This window comes from Tenrec ecaudatus, chromosome 6, assembly GCF_050624435.1.
Source record: "Tenrec ecaudatus isolate mTenEca1 chromosome 6, mTenEca1.hap1, whole genome shotgun sequence".
Lineage (NCBI taxonomy): Eukaryota > Metazoa > Chordata > Mammalia > Afrosoricida > Tenrecidae > Tenrec > Tenrec ecaudatus.
In genome coordinates this window covers 52,667,619-52,694,150 of record NC_134535.1, presented here as the reverse complement: position 1 = coordinate 52,694,150, position 26,532 = coordinate 52,667,619, and the positions used below count along the sequence as shown (strand labels likewise).

The 26,532-nt window shown below is 44.6% G+C and overlaps 1 protein-coding gene across 1 annotated transcript in view; it reads right to left on the bottom strand.

The window, feature by feature from the left end:
- Positions 1–26,186, bottom strand: part of E2F7 (E2F transcription factor 7) — a 45,023-nt gene extending 18,837 nt beyond the window's left edge. Inside the window, exons 1-5 of the mRNA XM_075551249.1 lie at positions 25,976–26,186; positions 25,213–25,305; positions 12,566–12,841; positions 5,972–6,140; positions 1,186–1,476 (exon numbers count right to left, since the gene is read on the bottom strand). Of these exons, the coding sequence (XP_075407364.1) occupies positions 1,186–1,476; positions 5,972–6,140; positions 12,566–12,841; positions 25,213–25,305 (829 nt within the window). The 5' untranslated portion in view covers positions 25,976–26,186. The remainder of the gene's footprint in view (positions 1–1,185; positions 1,477–5,971; positions 6,141–12,565; positions 12,842–25,212; positions 25,306–25,975) is intronic.
- Between the last annotated feature and the right edge of the window lie 346 nt (positions 26,187–26,532).

Here is a 26,532-nt window from a genome sequence, read left to right as displayed (position 1 = left end):
GCATCAAAACCATTTACCACAGTGTGCTGAAGCCATCTAGCTTTGAAACCACCAGATGGAAAGGCCATCCTTGTTAGAGAGCAAAGCCTGTTTGAACACACATGAGCATAGTTGGCTCATAAAGAAGGAAGACTGGTTTTCTTGTGGCTCAGAAAATTACTCTGCAGTAGGCATAAGCTCTGAAAGGCATATTTTAAACCTCTGTTGAAGCTTTATATTCATACGTCACGTAATAGAACCCACAATGCATTCTTCTTAAAAAATGACTTTTTAAAAAAAATTCAAATGCAGAAGAATGAAAGGTCAGGGACCAAAAATTGTGTTCAGAACATCAACCATTTCCTTAAAGGCAAGGATTCCAACTGACTTCTCAGTAGCCAAACAGCTATGGGTAGTAGGTGTCCACCTCCTCTACTTCTATTCCAAAGTAGATGAAGTACACCCTAAGGAAATAGTAGACGCTGTTTAGATGTGGGCCCTCCCCGACAGATGGCTGTCTCCGCTGCTCATCAGGATAAGTCCTGGCTCAAGGGGTGGAACTAAAAGGCAGGAGGCAGAGAATCTAATGAACTCCCGGACCACTATTCTTTCCATTTCTAATATTTGCAAGTGAAATGCGATACTTGCACTTCACCACCTCAGCAAGAGAGCAGGTCCAGGACGATGACAGTCCATCATCGTCTAAGCAGGAGGAAGGGGCCTGATAAATATGAGTTCATGGTGGGAAGGAGGCTGATGCAGACTTGAGTCCCCAACAGCCTCCGCATCACCTGAAAGCCGGATGCTCTGAGTCAACAGTCTCTGGGTAAGAGGTTCTTTTCTAAAGTCCCCGTTTCGAAAATGAAAATTCTGACACATGGAATCCTTTGAGAGAGTATTTCTTTCAAAGTAAATTTTAGTTAAAAGCTCAGAGAGAGAAAACAGCAGGGGGCTGTCATCCTAAGCCAGTAGTCCTCTGAGTGACCCAGAGGGTCACAAACACCCAACCTCAGGTGAGCTGCCACTGGACCGGCTGAAACGAGGTTGACTGGGCAGATTAGTTGGGGAGCCATCTGTCCCTTTCTCCAGGAGAGAGAAATTAAGAGACCACCTCCTTCCCATCAGTCGTCAATCTGGCACTTCCCTCCATCCCCTTCAGAAGAGACCAGCACTCTTCTCTCCCAGAGGCTCGTGGTTAAAACTCACAAGAGGAATAGTCAGGTTCAGAGAAATCCAGCAACTGCGGTTCCTGAGAATCTGGATAGAGATCTTTTTTCCGTTCTCCAAATTTGTAATCCAGCAGGTCTAGCTCCTTCTGTTGGAGGTATGCCATCTGCTCTTCATACTTCTGCTCCTCTCCCAGTCTCTGGAGGTGCCTCAGGGTTTTGGGCAGGCTGTGCAGTCCGTGCCAACCGTACTGATTCTTGGCCACCCGGGTGACCAGTTGAAGCGACTCCAGCACATTTACGATGTCATATATGCGTCTCCTTTCAACGCCTGTTTGAAAAACAGAAGCGAAAAGACAGGCAGATAAGTGAATATTTTTCTGTGTGTAAATTCTTTGAGCCTGGTAACTACTTTGTATGATGCCCAGACAATGCCCAGCAAGCGTGGACCCCTCAACCAGTTCAGTCTGTAAGGGTGCAAGCCATAGAAATGATTTTTCTTTCCTCTTTGGATCCAAAGCGCATTAAAATCTAGAAGGGCGTTCATCTAGAGATGGATGAACGTTCCATCTCAAAAACAGTGTAGCAGTGTTTCTTTAGATCTGTTAGGTAAACCACATCAACGTTTTAGCAAATCAACATTGATGGCACTCTGTAACACATGCAATTGTGTTCCCAATGGATGCTTGATGTATCCCTCACTGTGCAAACTGTACATTCAGCAGACACCTCATGACTGAACAAGATTATCCTGTCCTTGAATGAAGGCGATACTGTGGATTAGGCACTGAACTGCTAACCACAAGGTTGGTGGATCAAACCCACAAGTGGCCCCAAGGGAGACAGTTGAGGTTTCTTCCTAAAAGATGCAGTCACTGAGACAGCGATCAGTGTGAAATTTGAAAATAAACATTTATCATCTATCAAGGGGTTATGGTGGGGGGGCGGGAGGGGGGAAAGAGGAGCTGATACCAAGGGCTCAATAGAAAGTAAATGTCTAGAAAAGAATGAAGGCAACATATGTACAAACTTGCCTGATGCAAACGATGTATGAACTGCAACAAGAGTTGTAAGAGTCTCCAATAAAATGATCTTTTAATAAAAAAAGAGCTATAAGAATCCCCAATAAAACGATCTTAAAAAAAAAAAAGACGTTGTCTCTGAAACCCTGTGAGTTAGAATAGGTTCCATGGCAGTGGGTTTGAGTTTGGAGACTGAATGGCATGACTACACTACCTTGTTAACACTACCTCTTAATCTGTAAGGGGAAAACAAAGGTGGAGAGTATGCTGTTTCCTAATTTGAACTGTCAGGCCTCGGGAGCTTGGGCACCCTGCTCAGGTGGGCTGGAAAAACCATAAGCAGGGCTGGAGCCACACAGTATCTCCGATACATCTCCTCACAGTTGCTCACGACGATCCATGCCTCACTCACCACATGCTGCTAGTGTCTGGCAGCCCAGACACTGGATGCGAAGCTGGTAAATTCTTAGCCATTTCCCCCACGTAGGATTAGAGCTGACATCAAATCTACTTTGTTATCGTGGTTCAATGTGGAGCCCACCTGTTGGTGGTCCCAGGCAAGTTATCTGCTCTTTCTTTGTGCCTCTTGTATGTATCTCAGAAAAGGATGGAAATTCAATGTGATATTTTCTTTTGCTTGGCATTGGAGATACCTGTGGTCCCTGCTAGCCTAAGAGGCCACAGGAGAAAAGAGATTTTTAATAATCTCCCATCTGGGACTCATCTGGTTGGGCAACAGACCCTTAGGCTTTGGAAGCCACTGGTCTCCTTTGCTCTCCCCAAAGTATCCCTCCAGGCATCTCCCAGAAAACCAATCCAGCTACAAAGATGCCCTTCTTTCAGCTCCCTTGCCAGGAGCTGTAATATAATCAGGACAGGCTCAGGGAAGGCAGCTTCTGGCTCTTCAGAGGAGAAACAGATGAAATGACAATGAAAACTGTGGAGTCTCATGAAGCTCTCACATAATTGAAAGGGCATTTCACAGTCAACTGGGATTTTTCGACTCCAAGCCCTAAAGCACTTCTTCCCCACAAGTGCAGGCTGCACCGCCAGATGCCTCCAGAAGGTGCCGGCAGGAGCAGTCAGCCGCCTTGTCCAGAACCACCTGGCTCCTGTCTGCCTTCATATACGAACCCATCTTCTCTAGAGTGTATTCTATCAACCTTCTCATTAATCATGTGAGTACAACCGAGATGCCCAGGGTGAGCCGTGTGCCTATGTTGTTGTTCTGTACCTGACAGCAGCTGTGAAGTCTCCATCTAGTGGCTGCACAGTCCGAGAAGGAAACTACCGATCGAGTCTGACCACTGGGAGAGGAAGGTGCCCAGTGAATGTTTCCAAGGAGGTGTGGCAAAGGCACATGTGACAGCCGCTTGCTTGCCTGCTCACTCGGTGGGTTTGCGATCAGAATTGAGTTGAAGTGTCTGTTGGCTGGTGTAGTGGGAAGTCCCACTTTGCAGGCCTCCAGACCCACGGGTTACTTGGGGGATTTAACTCCGTCCGTTAGATTTTCTATGGCATCCCGCCACCGCTTTCTTTTGTACCAAGATAATCCTATTAATCTCAGTCATGGCTTTCGTTATGCCATCAAGGATTGACCAGTTGTTACCATGCCTCCCTTAGTCTGCGGGACTTATCCAGAAGCTCTCTCCGTCCACTAAGAGTCTCTGAGGCTTGTTCTTTTCCCCTTTGCTAAAGTCACCCTCAGCGCTTTTCTGCTCACCGACACTACCGACCTCCACGGCCCTGGCACCAGAATCCAGGGAACACAGCAATCTAGCGCTCTCCACACATCCTCTACCTTGTAACCTGGGATGTGGACCAGTGAATTCAGAGTCAATTCCAAGAGGGCCATCTCTGAAAGAGCCTCCGGGAAGATACCCGGCCACGAGGAACGATGGCATGTGCGTTTCCGAGGGAAGCTGAGGCAAAGCTCTCCGGTTGGCGTTCAGCGGCTGGAGCCCAGCGGTTGATGTGCAGCGCCTCCTGCAGCCCACAGCAGGACTGGGTTGCACTTCTCTGCCCTCCCTGGTGCCTGTGGAAGACAGCCTTCCACCTTCAGTTTGCCTTCTGCATTGACCAGCGGAAGGCCTGTTGATAAAAGTTGGGTATTTGGAGGAAGTTGGCTTACTTAGCGGAAAGACTGGTGGTTGGAACCTACCAGCTCTGGGTCTCTGTAGGCAAACCCTGACAATCTGCTCCAGCAAAGATTTTTCACCCTTGCAAACCCCGTGGCGCTATTCTACTGTCTTACGGGGTCATAATGAGTCAGCACCAGCTCTGGTACATGATAACAATACCCACGCGCAGACCAGTTTCAGGTTCCTGTTCTTTCTGGCTCTACACTATGCCTCTCTCCAGCAAGCGCACTCTCCCTACTTTTACTAGTCTTGGTCTTACAGTTCCAAATGGGCTCTTCACACCTAGAAGTAGCTTACTTTTTCTCCTAGCTATAGAGATTGTCAAGGGGGAGGGGACGCAGCTACTATGAGCTGAGTAGAAACTATTCCACTTGGATAATGAATGTCTCATGCGAGGCACTGTTATGCACTTTACTGACATGATTTTCAAAGGTTTCTGCAAGGTCAGTGCTACGGCCTGTATGTAGTTCATAGAGGAGAAAGGTTAGCCTTTCAGCTCTGACAGCCTGCACGCTGGGGAGCTAGGGTTCAAATCCAGCCCTGTCTGACTCAAAGCCTGCAGTCTTTCCCACACACTCACTGCCTCCTCATTATCTCAGCTTCTGAAAAGGAAGAATCATTCCGTCATCAATTTCAATAATTCAGAGTGATAAGGATTTTCAGCGAGTTTCTGGGCTATTGGAAGACAAAGAACTAGTAAACCGTTTAAAAATCTTATCTCCTATAAAACTGAGTCATCCAGAGCATCCCCCCCCCAGGTGTCCTTGTGGCACAGTGGTTAAGTGCTCAGCTGCCAACCCAAAGGTTAGAGGCACAAATCCACCTGTTGCTCCGCTTTAGGAAAGAGATACAGTCTTAGGAACGCTACAGGGCATTCTCCTGTCCCACAGGGTTGTCTTAAGTTGGAATCGACTCAGCCACACGAGTTTCGGCTTGGTTTTCTATTTGGGTCTCTATATAAGACCTCTTAGTTTTCAGAGGACACCCCAAGCCTTTAAACCATTGATTTCTGCCGTCAATAATATGTTCATCTGGAAACCAACAGCCATCCGCGCCCACTGGGGGGTCCCTCATCTTAAGCTGCTGTATACATTATTACAGGGCCACCTCGCCCCACTGTACGCAGATACATCAAGTGAATACGTGTATGCCTCTGTTACATGGTTTGGTTCTTTCCGTCACACTTAGGTGTGTGTCAGGCAGGTTTGCTGTCTATGTGACAATATAGGTCTTCAAACAGAGTCCTTGTGCCACATAAAGGAAATGACACCAGCTCAACTCCTGGAAACATTAAAAATAGGCTTTTTGTAAATTAGGTTTTAGCATTTTTGAGGCAACATCAAATTGAGATATCAATGATTATGTTATAAAAAAGTTTCATAAAAATATCTCCATAAAATATTCATATTTATTACGAATATTAATATGGCTTAAGATTTTTTAAATTCCATTTTTATTTATTTTTTAAACACTTTGGCCCAGATGGGTCCCTGGAGTTGTGTGCATAATGCAGAGAAGCTTGATAGGGGAAGCTCTACCTGCTCCTCCAACTTCACCCTTGCTTGAAAAGAGGAGGCGCTACCAGAGGCCACCAGGCTCCCCAAGGAAATCCGATGCGCACTGTCCCTGGCGACGGGCCTGCAGGAAAGCTGGTGATACATACCAAGACTGCCAGCCACTTCATCTAGGGAGAGTGTGGTTCTCTCGGTTGACACGGGGTAGCTCGGGTAGCGTGCTAGAAACTTCTGGCACAGGAGTCCTAGGCTCTTCTGCTTTCTGCTTGGCCTCTGCTTTCCACATTCATCCACCGTGCTGTCCCCAACCACGTCAAGCTGCAGAGGGCAGACAGAAGGATGAGGGGAGATGTTAACAGTCAATGTTAACGGAGACACAGTCCTTGAGCGCATTCACCAGTTGGCGTGGGAGTGAGGTGTGGCTGGGGGCAGGACATAGGACCCATCCATCCTTGGTTCTGGTTAAGATCATAGTTTCCAATCTCATTTCTAGACTGTTTTACCAATGCCCCGGACTATTTGCTTTCTCCTTTGTAGTCTGAAAAGGAGCCTTGCCGGGGCTGTGGCTACCAGTTGGGCTGCGAATGGCAAGGTCGGTAGTCCGACGCCAACAGCAGCACGGCGCGAGAGAAAGACAGGGCTTGCTATTACCCTCATTAAGAGTCAGCATCGACTCGATAGCAGTGAGTTGCAATGTGAGGCTGAGTCTATGGGTTTAAGGCCTAGAAAATAAAAATCCGGTCACTGGCAGGCTGCTAAACCCTTAACAGTGTGGTGGTTTGGTCTATACAACGAGCATCCACTAGAGCTGTTCAGAGGCCCAGAGCCTTAGGCCTCACCTGTCTCTGCATAGACCCTGGGCCAGTCTAGCGACATGAAAGTTTGTGAGACGAATTTCCCCCAAATGTCTGTAGTTTATTTTTATAATTGTCCGAGGGTGGATGCAACTGAACAGGGACAGCAGTTAAATCTTATTCTTCCATATGCTAAGTACACTAGACCAGTGCCCTTGTCTCATCAACCTACGTGTCAAAGGACTCAATTAAGTCCCCCCCCAAGCAAGTGTTTTTAATGGACATTATTCAAGGAGAAAAATGACAGATTCAACAGATCCAAAAAAAAAGTATTTAATACATTTATTACCCATTATCTCAAAAAAATCCCTTAAAAATTAAATAATTTTTGTTTTGTTTTTAAACAAGAGAGGTTGTTCTTAATTTAAAAATTCAACAGCAAACGCCTATCTTAAGGTGTAAGTTTTGGGAGCACTCCATGAGTGTGCTCAGTGACAAACCACCTCTTCTACGCCACATTGGAGTTGCTAGCCAGTGCATAAAGACAAGAAAAGAGGGATGGGAACATAAATCGGGAAGTAATAAAGAAAATGTTCATTCTGTAGAAAGTGAGGTGGCTCACAAAGAACTCAAAGGAAACTCAAATTGTGAGAAGAGAATTTAGCAAGGCCGCTCAGTACAAAAACCAATATATAAAAGAAATCAGCTGCAGTCCTCTGAAACAGAATAAATCCCAGCTTTCAGTAACAAGAGCAACAATAATAGATGGTTCCTAGGAACCCAACCCCCAAAGTCAATTTGCATTAAATAATAAGATACTGATCTAAATCCTGGAGAAAAATCTTCATGGATATGAAATTTTAGTACCTTAAAGATGTTAAACAATCCCAAATTAATCTAATAGATTCAATGCAATGAAATATATAGAAAGAACAGCTAAGATGCTTAAAGAAAAAAGTGAGCGTTGTCTTATGGCTTATCATGTTATCACGGTTTTTGACAACATGGAACTGGTATAGGTATAACTTGACGAAAGGAAGAGTCCAAAAATAGACCTATTTACCCCCCACCCCCAAAATGAGAAATATTTTCCCCCAAAGCTATGTACAGTATTTAAATTTTTTTTACAAAACAACCTTATCACCTTCAAAGTGCTCTCCATTACACTTAATACATTTGTCAATTCTGTGACTCCATTCTTGAAAACATTTTCAAACTCATCTGTTTGGTGGGCAAAAGCACCCCCCTTGTTATTTTCTTGACCTCTTCTGTTGTCAAAAAACTGTCCTTTCAGGTCTCTCTTCATTCTCAGAAACAAAAAAGTCAAACAGCAAGGTCAGGTGCATGGAGCAAGAGAGGCATGCTGTTTTTTCTATACCAAAAAACGGGTGCTCTGAGATGGCTGCGTGGCCAGGTGCATTGTCGTGGTGGCAAAACCAGTCCTCCACCTGCCACCAATCAGGTCTTTTTCTGTCACACTGTTCTGCAATCCTTCAGAACATCTAAAGAGAATGCCGGATTAAGAGTCTGACCCGGTGGAATGAACTCCAAATGTACTATTCCCCTCACATAAAAAAAAATGTGCATCATCTTGATTTTTGCTTTCACTTGATGAGGTGTTTTTGGGTGAGGCGACGATGGCGTCTTCCGCTGGCTTGACTGATGTTTGCTTTCAGGTTGTAAGAATAGCACCATGTCAAGTCACTAGTAAAGACTTTGCCAAAAAAAAAGTCTGGGTCGCTTAGGAGCTGTTCTCTCAAACAGCTTGTTTCCTCCCAATGCTCTTTTTCCTGGTCAGTCAGAACCCGAGGCACAAAGTTCATGGGGACCATTGAAAAGATGGGGACTATCTGGACCATCTTGGAGGCGGTTCAGTGAATTTTAACGGAAGATTTGGGAGTGAGAAGGATCACCGTCCAGAACAAGTTTTGTTATCAATCAACATTTCACCTTTTTTGAAATGAGAAAACCATTCGTACACTTGAGTTTTCCCACAGCTCTGTCCTTTTAAGCTGTTTTCAACACCACAAGTGTCTGTGGCAGTTTTCCTAAGCAGGAAACAAAATTTCACAGCCACACACTGTTGTTCTCTTAAATCAGCCACCACAAAAATACAAAACAAACAAACAAAAAAAAAGCCCCACCAAGGTTTGAGTGAAATTGCGTTCACAAAAAAATTCGCTGTGACCAGAGAGAACCTTCCCAGGCGACGGTCACTGGGTGCACTAGCTCAGAGCAAGCTGCTTGATGCTCACCGACTGGGAACAATGCGCACTGTGAAAGCCCACCCAGCTGTGAGCTTTCGTTTTTGTTTTCTTTTGTGGGGAGTGGGTTACCCCCTCAGATACATGAAACTTTGGTAGATGACAGAAGAATCAGGGCCAATTGGGAAGAAAAGTAAAACTACTAAATAAATGGTATTAGGGCAACTGATAATCCATATTAAAAATTTTAAACATTGTATCATTGACTCACATGATATAAAGAACTGAATTATAAAGCAAATTTTAAATGAGGAAAATATAAGAGAATATTTTTCTAACATTGGATAAGGGAAGATCATCTTTTTTTAAGCATCTTTAAGTGATATAAAAAATACCAACTTTAGAAGAATTAATAACCTTGTCTGTTAAAATCAAGAACTTTCATTTACCAATATATATCCGATAACATAAAGACAAGTACTAAATTGAAAGAATATACATGTAACACATGATAAAGTTTTGGTATTAAGAATATATACTAAATTTCCACAAATCAATCGGAAACAACATCACAATAAAAATCTGCAAATATCATGAACAGGTATTCCACATGGCAGGAGACATGGCCGTCTATAAAATGAGAAAAGATGCTTCAATTTACGAGTAATCAAAGGATACAAATGAACACCTCCAAAGGATACAATTTACTCACTAGATGGGCACTCTCAAGTGTCAGAGATAATGTGGATCGATACATGTTTATTTATACATTGCTGGTGAAAAGAACCAGCGTTTTAGAACATGCTCTGGACTTCTTGCATGTATGTACAATGGCCCCAGCAATCCCACCACCAAGTATTCGCCCTCACAGAGCAGTCCTCAAACTCTGGTCTCAGGACCCCTCTATCGTCTTAGAAATGATAGGAAACTCCAAAACCTTTCTTTCTTTTATTTGGTGTGGATTTTATCTATCAGTATTTACCACTTAAGAAATGAAAAGAGACACTTTAATAAGACATCTGATTATATTGGAAGATAACAGTCAACTATTCAAAAGCAAAAGGGCACCAGTTACCCAAGGACAGTTAGGAAACCTAGGAAGGAAGTGGGGTTAGTGATGGTACACTGAAGGGGGATTGCAATATAAGTTCAGGCAGAAGATGTATGAGTTGTGGAATGTCAAATTGATGATCTGCTCTGTGAACCTTCACCTAATTCATAATCAAGCTTAAGTAAACAGAAAATTATAATTTTAATGAAAAAACTACATTTTCTAAACAAAAAATATTTAGTGAAAAAAGTGGCACCATTTCACATACATACTCAAATCTCTTTAGTGTTTAGCTTATCAAAGAAAACTGGACACTCATGTTTATGTTGGCATTCCACCTGTGTAATACAGTATGCCATCCATAGGAGATTCCTGTGTAAGTGCATGAGCCTGAGTATTAATATAAAAACAATGTTGTTCTAATTGAGCACCTACCCTAGAGGAACCTGCACGCGCACACACAGACACACACATACACCAGAAGTCAGATACAGGCGCATCATAGCAGTGCAGTACATAAACCAAAACAGCCACACCCACTGCAATGGAGTGCATGCAGACTTCTAGCCACCCTATGGGGCAGGGCAGAACTGCGCCTGTCTGTTTCGGAGATTCTTCACGGGAGTAGAAAGCCCTGTCTTTCTCTTTTGGAGTGGCTGGAGGTTTCGAACTACCAACCTTGGGGATTGTAGCCCAGCACGTAATTACTGCACCACCAGGGCTTAGCATAATTCATAGGAGCCTCCAACTAGACACAAGAGAACAGATGGATAAATTGTATTCCTTCATGTAATGGAGTATCATGTAGCAGTGAAACAGAGGACTACTTCTACATGTGAAAACATGGCTGAACCTAAGGAGGGAAAGAAGCTACTCTCAGAAGACTATATGCTGCAGCATCCCAAATTTACAGGCTTCACACCTAGAACAAACAGAAACCTAAGCAACATGCAAGCACACACATGTAGATACAGAACGATTTTTAAAAACAGCAAAGGAATGATACATATAAATTCAAGATGTTTCTGTGGCAAAAAGGTACACATTTAAACAGTACTTCCCTGGTGGTTGAGATGTTTATTCATGTATAATAAAAATATTATTTTACATGTATGACAAGTATGTATTATCAAATACTCAGTAGAAATGAAGAATCAACTTAAAAATGTTGAAAGAATGTATTTTTTAGGGCTACTCAAATTTTAGGGTACTTACATTTACTTAAGGTAGTTGCATTTATAAGTAACTGATTATTTGAAAATTCCCTCACAAAGCTTGGGTAGATACCCCAAATCAAATTGCTTCATGGGCAAATTAATCAACTAGGCCTACTGAAGCAATAGAGCAACAGCATTTCCTTGTGAAAAAGGTCAGTGGTTCAAAACCTCAAGCGTCTCCCCAGGCACAAAGACAAGGTTTTATATTCCCCAAAGGGGTTTCAGTCAAGAAACCTACAGGGGCAGTTCTACTCTGTTCTGCCAGGTAACTATGAGTCAGAAGACACTCAACAGCACTGGGTGAGTCTGAAAATTGGTCACTAACAATGCTCATTGGGTGATTTTAACATTGCTACTTTTTGACAAGACAATTAAACACTACTTTAATGCCATCAGGCAATTATTAAGATCCCATTTCACAGATGAAAAACTGAGGTATAGTGATTTGCCCCCAGCCACGCAGCCAGTGGTTTAAACCAAGACCTGTGAAGCCAAGTCCTTACACATCAAATACACAATGGAAGAGGAAGCAAAGTACAGCCTGATTTAAAAGAACGGTTGACTTTTTCCCTGGCTTGGGCATGAAAGTACTCTCAAAATGATATGATTTGCATTTAGCTAGGGGAAGGAATCTCTAGCCTGGCCACAAAATATTCAGCAAATTACTTTCACTATAATAATTTCAGTAATTCAGATAGAGTGTCTTCATTTTGGCAATTTTAAGTCCTACCTTCACACACACACACACACACACACACACACACACACACACACACACACACACACACATATTCTCTCGCTCTCTCATTCCATAAAAAAGAAAACAGTCAAAGAAGTAAAACTTAAATCTATGAGTAAATTTTATTGTGTGTTAACAAGTTGATGGGAGACTGAAAGCTGACTTTTTAAACAGTATATATAAGATGCTTCTTCAATGCCCCTGGTTCCTCCACAAGACAGGTAATTTAAAGATGCCTTTAATTTATTAAGTACCAAACCCCAGAAAGCTAAAAACATACAAGAATAAGGTCAAAATTATTTGGATTTCACTACTCTTAAAATTGGAGCAAAGTGAAAATTCAGAGCATTATAAAATAAAACTCAAACCCCTTAATTAAATCAAAATCACCATCTATTAGTACATTAAAAATGGAGCACTGGTGGCACAGTGGATGAAGCACAGGGCAGCCAATCCCAGGGCCAGTGGCTCTGACCCACTGGCCAGATAAGCTATAGTTTAAAAATATGTACTGGCCAAGGAAGTAACAGAAGAGACGAAAGCATTCATTATGAAAAATTAGACATGGAATCTATATTCATTCCATTTCAGCTACAAAAAAAGTAAAGAAGCCATTTAGCTCACAATTGCATTCAGGTCAACAGTAACTAAAAATTTATCGTGAGAATTCCTTGACTTCTTTAAATAATCAAGTCAATTACTAACAATTCAGGACAAGTCGCAGCACAGCTTGCTTACCTGTAGAGAGACTGTCAATGCAGCATCCTTGTTTTCGATGGGTCTGAACAGTTCCTTCTTCCTCTCTCGGTCCCGTATGTCCGGGCTGGCTGCACTAATGAGCATCTTCAGGTTCGCTGTGGGTGTCCATGGCTCGATCGGCTGCCGTTCGACAAGCTTCGCTGGAGTAATGGGATTTCTTTCTGGAGTAAACAGTTTCTGCTTTGATAAATCAATTGGTTCATTTTTTATTGGAGTCTTTGGAGCCATCCTCAATCGATCGATGAAGATATTTTCCTATTGAAAAATTTTTCTTATTAGTAAGAATGGGAGACAGACACGTTTGTGAATGGGGAGTAGGGGATATAAAAAAAGAAATGGTAAAGGGCAGGTATCACAGGTATCCACCATTTACTAAGTCTACACGAAGCAAACAGGACTCTGATACTAAGAAGCATCAGACTAGGAACAAGATCAGAACACGTGTGAGAATTTAGTAAGAGCGGCTTAATGCACGCACTACTCCTTTGGTCTCACTTCCCGAGGTAGTACTGGCTGTCATTAAAAAAAAAAGACTCTTTTTCAAGGATCAAAGAACAGATCATTTTCTCACAGTTCTCTTGGCCCTGCCTATTCCTTCAGTGGGGCCCTTGGTTTCCGGGGACTACTGGTGACCTTCAGTGTTGATGCATCTGTGGTGTCTTCTCTGTGTTTATCAAACATCTCTTAGAAGGGAGTAGTTTAGAACGCCCCCCCAATCTACTATGGCTTCATTAGCACCACAAAAGGTACCCACTATTTCCACACCGGGTTGTAGTTACAGTGGTTAGGATTTCACAGGTTTTTGAAGGCACAACTCAATCCAGAACACCTTTTGAACAAATCGGACCAGATACCTTATAAGATAAAGGAATCCTGGGGGCATAGTGGGTTATGCACCAGACTGCTAAGCACAGGTCAGTAGTTTGAACACATCAGCCGCTCCTTGGGAGAAAGATGAGGCTTTCTGCTCCCAGAAAGCGTCACAGCCTTGAAAACCCAAAGGGGCAGTTCTACTCTGTCCTGCAGACCCACTGATTCGAAATCAACTTGAGGACAATTAGTCTGCTGAGGGGTCTGTGAGGTCAGTGAGGGGTGCATACGTCACTGCTGACTCATGAGAGTTTCTTTGCTATACTTTTGAATGATGAGAGCAGACGTGGCTGAGTCCTTCATGGTTTCTAATTGCCAGTACTTTTTAAAAGACCTGTTTACAAATTTGAGCTGACCAGGTAAGAACACATATGCTTTGTAGCCCAATGCTGATCAGTGCTAATATTGCAATTAGTTACAGGGCTAATTAAAGAAAGAGCATCCAAAGAAATACCACATCCCAGAGAGCTATTAGTTTCCCGAAGCAGTGTTCGGTTACTATTATTTGGTATTTATTACTGTCATCTTATTCAAGACGCAGAATCAACTGTTTTGTTTCCACATACGAACATGGAGCCCCACAGTGGAGGGCTAGTATGCAGCTCCTGCCACCTGTGACTGACCCCGTGAACTTGGCAACAACCAAGTTAGTCCACACTCTGCTTACGAGACGAGATGAGGGATCAGACTTGGATGTTACAATGGCTGTAGCAAATTATGAAGCAAGCTTCTATGCATTTAAATCTCAATCTGTTCTTTAGTTTTTCAGGCTGGTGGGGCTCACTGGTAGAATTCTCACCTTCCACTCAGGAGACTTGGGTTCAAGTCCTGCCTAATACATCTCTGGTGCAGTCACTACCATCTCAGTGGAGGCTTATGTGTCGCTATGTAGAATACGTTTCAGCAGTTTCTAGACAAAGATGAATTAGAAACTGACAATCTGCTTCTAAAACTCAGTCAGTAAAAACACTATGGAATACAATGGCCTTATCCATAGCCAATCATGGGGGATGGTACAGGCCTGGGCAGCATTCTGTTCTTTTGTGCCTGGGGTTTCTGGGAGTTAGGGGCAGACTTGACTTCAGCTAACAGTAGCTAATGGCTAGCATCGGACCCCCCAGCAAACACTTTGAATAGCATGTCTTACTTAATAAAAAGAAGAGTGGTGGGCCCGTTATGAAAAAGGTCTAACTATACAGAACACACATGTGGAACTACTAAGTGATGAAAACAAATTCCTTTCTCCTAAAATAAGTTTTACCATTCAATTAATCAAAACATTCTGCTCCTATTGTTAGGTTTGGTTGGGTCAGTTCTAACTCACAGCAATAGAAGTTCTAACTCAGTCCAATAGTAGGAAATGCTGCTCAGTCCTGTGCCCTCCCAAGAGTCATTGCTAGGCCTGAGCCCATTGTGCTGACCCTCAGGTGGCCTCATGGAAGGCCTCCCCTTTTGCTGACCTGCTTTATTAAGCATGCTGACCTAACACATATGAGACCAAGTCTCACCATTCCTGCTTCTAAGGTGCATTCTCTGGCTGCACTTCTTCCGAGGCAGATTTGTCCATTCTGCTGCTATTTCACCCTGTTACATAGTCTTAGCTCACACCAGAATTCAAGCACCAATTGTTCTCCAGCCTTCCTGATTCACTGTACACTTTCGCATGCAGCTGAGGCTACTGAAAATACCAGGACTCTGGTCAGGTGCACCTTAGTCCTCAAAGTGACACCTTTGCTTTTTAGCACTTTCAAAAGATCTTTTATAGCAGACATGCTCAATGCAAAAACATATCATTTGATTTTCTGACTGCTGCTTCAATGGATTTTTATTATGGATCCAAATAAAATAAAACCATTGACAACTTCTCTGTTCCTTTTGGTTAACATGATACTGTTCACTGGTTCATTTGAGGGGACTTTTGTTTTCTTCAGACTGAGGTCAAACCCTGGGGACACAGTGGGTTACAAGTTAAGCTGCTTACTGCAAGGTCTACATTTCAACCCCCCCACCAATCCCGAGGCGAAAGACGAGGCTTACTACTGCTGTAAAGATTTATTGTCTTGAAAATCCACAGGGGCAGTGCTACTCTGTCCCAAAGGGGTGCTGAGTCAGAATCAACTCAGCGGAGTTTTTTTGGTTATTGTTGATCATGTTGAGGTGTTAATCCATACTGAGGGCTGGAGTCTGATATTCCTCAGAAAATGTTTCTCCTTTGATCTCAGCAATGAAGGTCCTATCACCTGCACATAGAAGGCTGTTATTAAGCTTTCCTACAATCCTGATGTAACATTCTTCTTTGTAGAGCCCAGTTTCTCAATTTGCTCAGCACACAGACTGAGTGATGATGGTGAAAAATATAACAATCCTCACATTCCTATCTGATTTTAAAGCAGGCAGCTTCCCTGTGCTCTGTTCGAAAGAGTGCCTCTTGGCCCATGTAGAGGTTCCGAGTGCACATAACTGAGTGACCTCAAGTTCCCACTCTTCTCAAACGTGTCTGTAATTTAAGATGCACCCATTTGAATGCCTTTGCATAGTCATTAAAACACGTTATGGTGGTCTCTGCTTTGTCAGGATCCATCTGATGTTAGCAACCGTATTTGTTACACATCCTCTCCTGACTCCAGTCTGAATCTCTGGCAACTCCCTGTCATTGTGCTACTGCTCCAGTTTGTTGAATGATCTTCAACAAAATCTTACTTGATTATATTAATGCTATTGTTTGACAATTTCTGCATCTGTTGGGTGACCTTTCTTCGGAATGAGTGCAATTGTGGATCTCTGCCTAGTCAGTTGGCCAAACAGTTGTCTGCCAAATTTCTTGGCAAAGATGAGTAAGCATTTCCAGGGCTCCAGAAGCATATTGAAATATTTCAATGAGTATTCAGTCAATGCCCGGAGCCTTGTTTTTCACTAAGGCCTTCGGTGCAGCTTGGACTACTTCTTTCAGTACCATCAGGTCTCGATCATATACCATTTCTTAAGTGGTTGGACACTAATTCTTTTTGGTAGCGTAAATGTGTATTCCTTCCATTTTCTTTTGATGTGTCTATGTGGTGAAATATCTTTCCCATATAAACCTGTGATATTATTCGAGGCTTGACTTTTTTCCTTCACGTCCTCCAGCTTGAGAATGTCAGGTGTGTTCTTCCCTGTTGATTTTCTAACTCCAGGTCTTTGCAGTCTTTGCCTTCTAGCGCCATCTTTGAAACCCCTTCAGCTCTTACTTCGTAATTTCTCCCTTTTACTTTTAGTTAGTTTATATTCAAGGGTCTCTCCTGACACCCACTTTGGGATTTTCTTTAATTCCGTGCCTTTTTCATGTCCGTTGGCTTTTTTTGTATAACATGTCCTCGATGTCACCTCACAACTTGTCTGGTCCACAGTCATGGACGTTCAACGTGTCAAGCCTATTGAGATGGTCTCTAAATTCAGGTGGAACGTCCTCAAGCTTTCACTTTGGCTTGCATAGACTTAACTTGAGCATCTGAGCAACTGGGGGGCCTGTTCCACGGCCTGCCCTGACCTTGTTATAAATGGGGATATTGAGCTTCCTTATGATCTTTACAGGTGCAGTTATTTTGATTCCTGTGCAGTCCACCTGGTCAGGTCCACATGTATAGTCACATTTATGTTGTTGACAAAAAGTATTTGAAAAGATTAAGTCATCAATCTTGCAAAAGTTCCATCATGCAATCTCCAACTTTATCTCTACCAGGGCCCGATTTTCCAGCAACTGATCCTTATTTCCAACTTTTGCATTCTGATCACCAGTAATTATCAATGTATCACCATTATATATTTGATTAATTCCAGACTGCAGAAGTTGACAAAAAGCAATTTCTTCACCTTTGGCTTTAGTGCAGTGGTTCTCAACCTTCCTAATGCCACGACCCTTTAATACAGCAGTTCTCAACCCGTGGCCTTGCGACCCCTTTGTGGGTGGGGAAGGTTGTCTAATGACCCTTTCACAGGGGTCACCACCACATGAGGAACTGTATTAAAGCAGTGGTTCTCAACCTTCCTAATGTCCTGACCTTTTAATACAGTGGTGACCCCCAACCATAAAATTATTTTTGTTGCTACTTCATAACTGTAATTTTGCTCCTGTGATGAATTGGGAGACCCCTGTGAGAGGGTCGTTCGACCCCCAGGTTGAGAGCCGCTGCCTTAGTGGTTAGTGCTTAAGCGAGAATAATAGCTGTATTACTTGGCCTTCCTTGCAGGTGCCTGGATATTATTCTGTCATCAACAAATGGTACTTCGGGATAGCTCTTGGAATGTTCTTTTGATGAGGAATGTGACAATTTTCTCCTTCAATCTGTCATTCTCAGCATAGATGTTTGTTTGATTCAAAGTGGTCAATGTCAATTTTAGCTTACTAATGTTTAGTGTATTGATCTTTATGTATTAACATTGATATTTTGATAACTCCAAGATTTCCTAGATTCATATTTTGTGTACTCCATGTTTTATTAATGAATGTCTGCAGCTGCTTCTTATTTTGAGTTGTGTCACATCAGCAAATGAAGGCCTCAAGCTTTATGCCATCCACAATGTTGTAAGAATTTCTTAAAAAACCAACAACAAAACTAATACCAGCCTAGTTCCATGAAATTGGAGATTAAAGATGTTCCAAATGTTTAACTCTTCCAAGATGCTATTCTGTTGCATTTCCCTCCATTCCTCCTTGGCATATATCCTGTCATGTCCCTGGATTCTGTGATTTACTGCAATGTCCATAGAAAGTCATGCAACTTAAAAAAAAAATCTGTTTGAAATCCATAGGTCAGGCAGAGGTGAGCCAAATGCAAGGTGCAGAGGCCCAAAACTCTAAACTCACTGCCACTGAGTTGATTCTGACTCATAGTGACTCTACAGGAAATGGCAGAACTGTCCGTGTGGGTTTCCAAGACTGTCATTCTTCACCTGCGTAGAAAGCCTTATCTTCCTCTGAGGGAGTGGCTGCTTGTTTTGAACGGCGGACCTTGCAGTTGGCAGTCAAAATGTCCAAAAGCCACAGGCCTTGTTGCTTCCACCAAAGCTCAGTCAGGAAATAAGAAGACTGGCTTGCCAGGTCAGGTGTGTAAGAAGTGGACGGTGGTAACAGCATGTACACGCCATCCACAGAAAGCACAGGATGGTGTCTTTAGTCACACACCCTCGTAATCTTAAAGATGCCCTCAAGGAAGCAAAGGGTAGAACTGCCACGGTGCGTTTCCCAAAGGGTAGAAAGTCCCACCTTCCCCACTGTGGAGTGGCTGGTGGTTTCGAACTGCTGACACTGGTCAGCAGCCATGACTATGATGCCCCGAAGGCTTCCTCGCTTCTGCTAAAGTGTGGTTTGATCCCACCTTATTTCTGTCCATTAGTATAGTGGAGGGCGCCCTCCAAAATGGGATCACAAGCACGGACATGGAGTACAGCATTACATCACATGAGGAAACAGGCCAGAGGGCTGAGCTGACGGCAACTCACACACTTCAGAAGTTGACCTACTCTGCGGAGGCAGCTTTCCCCAGCTGTATTTTGAGTGACTTCCAACCTGAGGGGCTCATCTTCTGCCACTGAGTCAATGTTTGGCTGCCATTCATATGGTTTTACAGGCCAGTAATGTTTCCTTTTCCTGAGTAGAATTCAATCCCAGTCAATACTGTTATATAATCATGGAGGAGGATGAGCTAAGTGTTTGTCACAATCTGCTCTATACCTGGATCACTCGGTGGCTTGCGGCTAGGCAGTGGACTAGCCTTGTACGTTCCAGAAGCGCTCTCCAGTATAGGAACACACAAAGAAGGGGGAGTCTTCAGCAGAACCTGGGTTTGAGATGCCAATCCTTGTTCCAGAGATCAGCAGAAGTCGACAGCTATGGCTGAAGTTCTCTCCAAGTGTAAGGAGAGTGAGCACAGGGATGACAATTTTTACTCTAGAGCAGTAAGCACATGGTCTAAGGCGCTGCATCAATCTACGCCTTTAAAGCCTCTATTAGAGCGTAATACGGAGGAAGTCTTCCACTGATGAAACCGAGTCTTGGCTATGTAGCACACCATTTATTTACATGTATTAACACATCACCCAACTGAGATAGGTACTATTATTTTTCTACTCTGCAGGTGAAGAAACAGAGGACAGGCAACTTTCTCAAGGTCCCGACCTCATTCAGTGGAAAAGCAGGTTATGACCGTTAGGGCACTATCTTCAGCACTGGCGTGACATCCCCACCTGCGTCTTAGGATGCATACAGAGCGGCGAGTCCCTTCTCCCCACTGCTACAGAAACCACAGGTGGGTTCTGTCTGCCATTTACCCTAGGTGGTGGCCCTAATCATCATCCACTTGCTGCCTCATGCCCTACATGAGAACCCTGGTTGTCCTCCGTCTGTCCCAGCTCTACAGGGCTGCTTGTCACTTCCTAGACCCCTTCTTTCATGCCCACACCTGGCCTCACTCTGCTACCTGTGACTTTGTGTCCTGATGTCACCTTGTGCTTTCTGTGGCTAGATGAACACTGTGGACGAATGAGAGAAGGTGACCCATCGCTGGTTGGCTCTGTTTCTCATGTGCCTCTATGGTCATACGGATTTCTGGTATAGACTTTGGGGTAATCCTCAGATGGTGTCTTGGGCTCAGCCACAGCACCACAGAGGGCCTGGGACATCAGAGATGCTGCTTGAGAATTCCAAGTTGTCATAAATGCAAAATGTAGACTAAGAAAATAATTGGTAGGTGCTGAGTAGGTATGTCAAAACACTGGAAAAATCGATGTTGCTCAATGTCTGTATCTAAATGAACTTGTCCTGGGTGTAAACTGGGAAGTTACCATTTTTATTGCTCCAACACAAGGTACTTAGGAACCTAAGTTGACTCCCATGGGGGAGCACCTACAGGGAGGCAGTAAGGAGAAGTGGTTATGCATGCACGCAGGCTGGAGAGCCAGCTTCTGTGGGATTGCCACCTGCTTCTGCTACTTATTAAGCAGTGTGAGCCAGTCTCCCCTGACCATCCCCCTCCTGACTAAAAATGAAGTTAATAAAAATACCAACCAACAGGGTTATAAGAACAGTTCTTGGCATACTGAGTATTCAACAAAACTTAAACTATTACCTTTTCTTCCCTTCTTCATTCGTTACTCCTATTCATTCTGGTGCTAAGTGCTAATACAATACAGCACACCACACCGATACTGAAAGTTCTGGCTGTATGTTTCATGAGTGAGTCTGCGTGCATCGGGGAGTCTGAGAGCAAGTTCCCTGTCTCAGTCTCTCATAGCAGCTGGCCTGCCCTTTCCAGGTGCCTAAGCGACACCCCCATGTGATGGGTAAGGAGTATGCCAACGAGGCATTCCTGGGAAAGGGCAATGGTGGAGCCCGACCTTTCAATTGAGTTGCAGTCTGATGACACCTCCTTGGTGCCATAAGCCTTTTTGTGTAAGAGAGAGGGACGGAGCAGAGTCGGACCCTCTTTGGCCCTTCTCCTTCTGCTAGAGCTTGCATCTGGTTCTCCTACCTCCCGTTATGTCACCTGCTGATTGCAGAAGTCTTCAGTGAACTACCACTGGTGGATTCATTCAGCCAACTTCGGACCTCTGCATCATCAATCTGTTCTCCCCTATTCTCTGTGCTTCGTCATCCCGCTTTCTATTCATCAGCTTCCATGAGTTAAGGAACGCCTGATTTGAAATGGACTGGATTTACTTATTTCTACAACTGTGTGAGCCATGTTGTGATATAAAGTTTTCTATATGCAATACACACAAGTGTCACTGATTTTGCTTCTTTAGAGAACTCAATCTAACACACCCGCCAAAGAAACAACAAAAAAACGTGTTATTATCAAGTCAGTTCCAACTCACAGTGACCATACAGGGCAGAGTAGAACTGACCCATAGAATCATATAACCCAAGGCTGTATAACTGCTACATCCTTCTATGGAGCAGCCGAGAGGGTGAACCACCGACTTTTTGGTCAGCAGCCAAGTGCTTAACCACTGTACCAGCAGAGCTCCCAATGAACCTCGGTTATTTGGTTATTCCAAGAGGTATCTGCAGGGCAGAAGAGCTTTGCTGAGTCAGACTGAGATTTACCATCCTCTCTGCTATTCGAAACCACGAGCAGCTCCAAAGGAGAAAGACTGGGTTTTTATCCCCATACAGAGTCACAGTCTCAGAAATCCACAGGAAGGTTGACTCAATGGAAGTGAGTTTTTTATGGTATTTGGACTCAACAGGAAAGATGGGCTCCTAATTATTCCTTACTAAAGGAATAATTTAGAACTGATCATTTCTCCCTACATTTTGATAAGGAGTCCTGGAGATGCAATGACTGAGAGCTTGGCTGACAACTGAAAGACCAGTGGTTTCAACCCACTGAACTGCTCCTCAGGAGAAACGACCTAATGGTCTGTTCCCAGAAAGATGACAGTAAGAAAACCCCACGGGGACAGTTCTAGTCTGTCACATAGGTCCGCCATGAGTCAGAATTGACCTGATGGCACCCAGCAAGGGCAGTTTGCTATGGTATTTTCACTACAGCCTAAGGAGGAGGGAATGTAGGCTTTGTGGTAGAAGGCAGTGATTGTATTTCACCTGTCCAGCAGCAGAATAAGAGCCAAGCAAATTCTTTTCTGAGGCCTCCGCTGGGCAGACAATCAGTTGTAACCTAGCTACACCCTGCTCCATCTGTCTATCCTGACCACTTACAAGGCAGCAGAAAAAGGAAGCGAAACAGGAATTCAGAGACCTAGCTGTCTCAGTCCACTTTATTATCATTCTGATATTTGACTAAATTCCTCATTTTGTCTAGGTCCAAGTTTCTTTTTTCAACAAAACTAGAGACTCGCACTACCTATCTCGGTCCAAGGCTCTCTAGTAAGGTGGTCCAGCTGTGTGGTAGACCCCATGATGCACCAGCTCCCCTTCAGGAATGAATGACTTTTTCCTCAGCAGCTGGAAGTGCTGCCAACAGTAAGCTCTCTGTGGAACTGTTCTGGCTAAAAGGGGCTGGCTTGTCCTGGTTTTAGCTCTTTCCTGGAAGGCAGGTAACTAACGGCTAGTAGCAGCAGACTTGTAATAGCCTGACTTCTGTGCCCCAACTCAGACCTACATTAGGGTCGTCTTAGAACTCTCTACGGTGTTGATCCCAAGAGCAGCGCCTTGTCCATAAACGCCATCGCATCAGGAAAGTTAACCAGCAGTACCTAAGAAACCAGTTCTTAAAAGAACCTAAAAATGTGACCTGGGAACTAGGTTCTCAGATGCACCTTTACTTACCTGTTACATTTGAGCTGCTTTGAGAAAGCAGTTGGTAGTCCGTGAAGTGCTATAAACATGCTCATTATTACTAATACCATTGCTATAATTTTAAAAAGGCAGCATTTCACCCGAGAAAGAGTTTGATAGTTAAGACATGAGTTCTAGTTCTGCTTCTAAGTCATACAGCTTGGGCTTGTTATTGCAAATAATGTATTTAGTCACCTTTAAGGTCCTTGCTTTTTTGCCAATCTCTTTTCCAGCTCCAACTCATGCATATCCCACATTTGCTCAATGACACTTGCGATTCTTCAAACCTGTCCTAAACTTTGCTCACATCATCTTTCTATTGAATGTCATTGACCTAGATTTGACTACTGAAATCCTATCCTATGAAAGGTTAATAAAAAAGACCTCATCTTAGCAAAAGTCTCCTAGCTGTTAACTGAAAACTTGCTTTCCAAGTCTATTTTCTAGAAAGTCTGGTGCTGACCCAATACTCTCACTGAGGCCACTTCTCGGTGACAATATCTGGATGTCTTACTTGGTTCCACAAGAGCAGTTACAACTGCTGACTTTCTTTGCTCCTTAAAGGTCTCAGCCCGTAGCTTCCAAGATGCACTCTTTCTTTTCCTCTACCCATTCCTTCCTTCTCAGGTCCCTTCATTGGTTCTTGTTTCCACTCTTACAAACCAGAGTCCACTCTCAGCCCTCCATCCACTCTCTCCAGGATGGTTCACCCACGCTCACACACCTGGCTTTCAAGTCTTTATATGAATAGTTCTCAAGTTTTTATCCGGCTGGAATCTTTCAGGAATTCCAAAGTCAAGCCACCAACTACCTCCTACAAAAAAAATTTACCTATAAATTACATGGGTGCCAACTGGACTCCATCCTGTTTCAACCACCTCAAAGGAGATCACTGACCATCAAAAATATGGCCACCTCCAAATATGAATGCAGATCCTACTTTCCCACTTTACTTGTCTAAGTCTTAGCACCCATAATCCCAAGCCAGGGCTTAATTACTACCCCTTTCATAAAGGGCCCTAACTGGCTCAATCTCTAGGGTTCACCTCTTTATCCAAAACCACCTAATTTCCTAATTCTGTCATCCCTAAGTAGACAGTATGAACAGTGTAAGAGTCTTCTTTAACAAATCTCACAAGCTGGTGCAGTGATGTGAGTTGCAGTTGTTAGTTGCCATTGAGTTGATTTTGACTCATGGCAATTCCATGTGTGCAAAGTAGAATTGCTTCATAGGGTTTTCAAGGCTGTGATCTTACAGAAGTAAATCACCTGGGTAGGATGTCCAAGTCTGGAACTCTGCACAGGGGCAGACTCCTCATCTTTCTCTCAAGGAACAGGTGGTAAGTTTGAACTGCCAACCTTGTGGTTAACAGTCCCACATGTAACCCCCACATGTAACCACAGCTAGAGTTCCTTTTACTAACAAAATCAGTGAAGCTGGTTAATTTGACATTTGGGCTCCCCTTACAGTCTGTCAGGTAACTGAGGATAGAGCCTGTATCACATTCATCTTTGTTGCTCGGTGCTTTACAAAATCCCACTGGGGGCTCTGCTACCATTTAGCGCCAGAAAAAGAAACGAAAACCATACAGGTGTAGAGAGGTTAGGCATCTCGTGAAACTTGTTTCCTTGTGGCCTTAAACATAAATGTTTGTGGGAGACTGAATGCACCTGTTGGAGGTCACACGCTAATAGCAAGAAGGAAAGCAATCTCAAGATTGCCTCTCACCCCCATGCTTTCACTGTCCCTGGGGACGCTCCCCTGTTCACCGCAGGGTGAGGAGACGGACTGACCGTCCTCCTAGTATGTGCGCAGAATCGCGCTGTCACCTCTTGTTTTCTCTGGGAAAGCATCCCTGCTGTTTCTAAAAAAAGTAACCACTCTCCCGACATCTTCCTGTATTTTGTGGGTTTTCTTTGCTTGTGTAAAAACTGTGAAAGTGTAACTGCCACCGCACCTATTTACGCTAGCCGTAGAGGTGTCCTTGTTAAAGACACTTGATAAAAAGTCATAAAAATATTAGGTAGGCACGTGTCATGCCTGTGGGTGACGGGAACTGCCTCTAGGAACCGTTTTATTGGCCCGGAGACATTTTACAGCACTTCAATCAGCCAGCATTCATAGCAACAGGCACCCATCTACCTGGCAACAACTGAGGCGTAGCCTTCCTGAAATGTTAGTCAGCAATAAGTAGTTAAAGTTCATCCCTAAGAATGACTTATCAGATGCTGGCCCATCTTGGATCCGTTATTAGTTGGTTTCCAAAGTCACTTCTAACCTGGCCCCTCTCCAAAGCACAATGAATGATGGGAATTGCAACAATAAGGACTTGATCCCTCTTTTCAAAAAGTAGATTTCTACCATTAAGTTTAACAATGTTTGTAACATCAGTACAAGCAGCCAGTTGGAAAAGTTAATTGGATGAGACATCCCCGATCTAAGTAAGGTAGAGCTTAAGGTATTTCTGCGCACACTTACCTTTTGTGCGTTTTCCCCATCTTCAATGGCAAAATCTAGCCTGGGCTGCCTCGGGCTGATCAGGTCTTTGAGTGTTAAACAGTTTACATCCATCTTGAAGTAAAAAAAGACTTTACAATGAGGTATTTTCTCCTTCGATGAAACAGTCTATTTAGTATCTGTTAATGAACATGAACTTCCCCTCCCTAAACTCCCTCTAGGAATTTCCAGGAGTTGTGGAGACACCCCACCCCCACCTCTCAAACTCCAAGGCGCACACAAGCACGAAAAGTGCACTGTAGTAACTGCCGAAACCTTGGGAAAGGAACTCCGACAAAACTGGGAATTCTTTAGGAAAACTAGTAGGGCAAAAATAAAATGACCAGTTCAAGCGGGTGTGGGGCAAATGTGTCAGCAGGCAGCGGGTCTGCCAGGTCAGTTAATTTTGGCGCAAAGAGCTGAGAGGAATTTAGCTTTGAGGGTGGCTTGAATCTGGAGGGAAGGAAACCTGATCGCTAGACCAAACCCAGCCATCCCTTGGCGCAGTGCCTTCCCAGGCCTTCAAGCCGACCCCAAAGATCAACTCTCCAACGAAACCCCCAAACGCCAGGACGGCAGCGGCAGCGCTGGAGCCGGGGCAGCAGTCGTGCATCACATGCGGCGGCAGATCCCACGCCACCTGGCCCCGGAGGGAGGCCGGTTGGCAGCCAGGGCGAGCGAGGACCCCTTTCCGCCACCAATTCCCGCCTCGGCGGCACCAGCGCTGGGACCGCTCGCTACTTACTCCCGCTGCGCTAAGGAGGCGCGCGGCCTCGACCTGGACCTCCGCTGCCCGTCGCCGGCGCGGCGATTAGCAGCCGGGCAGCTGGGGCGGCGACATCGGGCGGGGCAAGCGAGCGCGCGGACCCCAGCTCCAGACCCCGCGGCGTCTCCGGCGGCGCCAGCGTTACAACCCGCCGAGCGCGACTTCAGCTCCGCAGCTCGGTCCCCGCTAAAACACCTCCACTGGCGCCGAGAGACCGAATTTGAGAATCCGCCAATCAGCGGCGGCCGGCGGGGCGGCTCGACCAATCGCGCGGCGGCACGGCCCGGGCTCGCCGCCCCTCGGAGTCTTGGCGCTCCGGGCCGCGCGTTTCGCCTTCACCCGCCCAATGGTTGCCGCCTCAGCCCCCGCCCTCTTCCGGGTACCTGGAAACCTCGCGCCCAGGAGCCGGCTCCCGCGGGGAGGGGCCGCGCGTCCGCGGGAAGCGGCCTGGGGGCGGCGCGGGACCCGGAGGCGGGGCCCTTTTGTTATGCAGAAAAGGCCCGCTCGGGGCCCCGCGGATCGTCGCGCCCGAGACC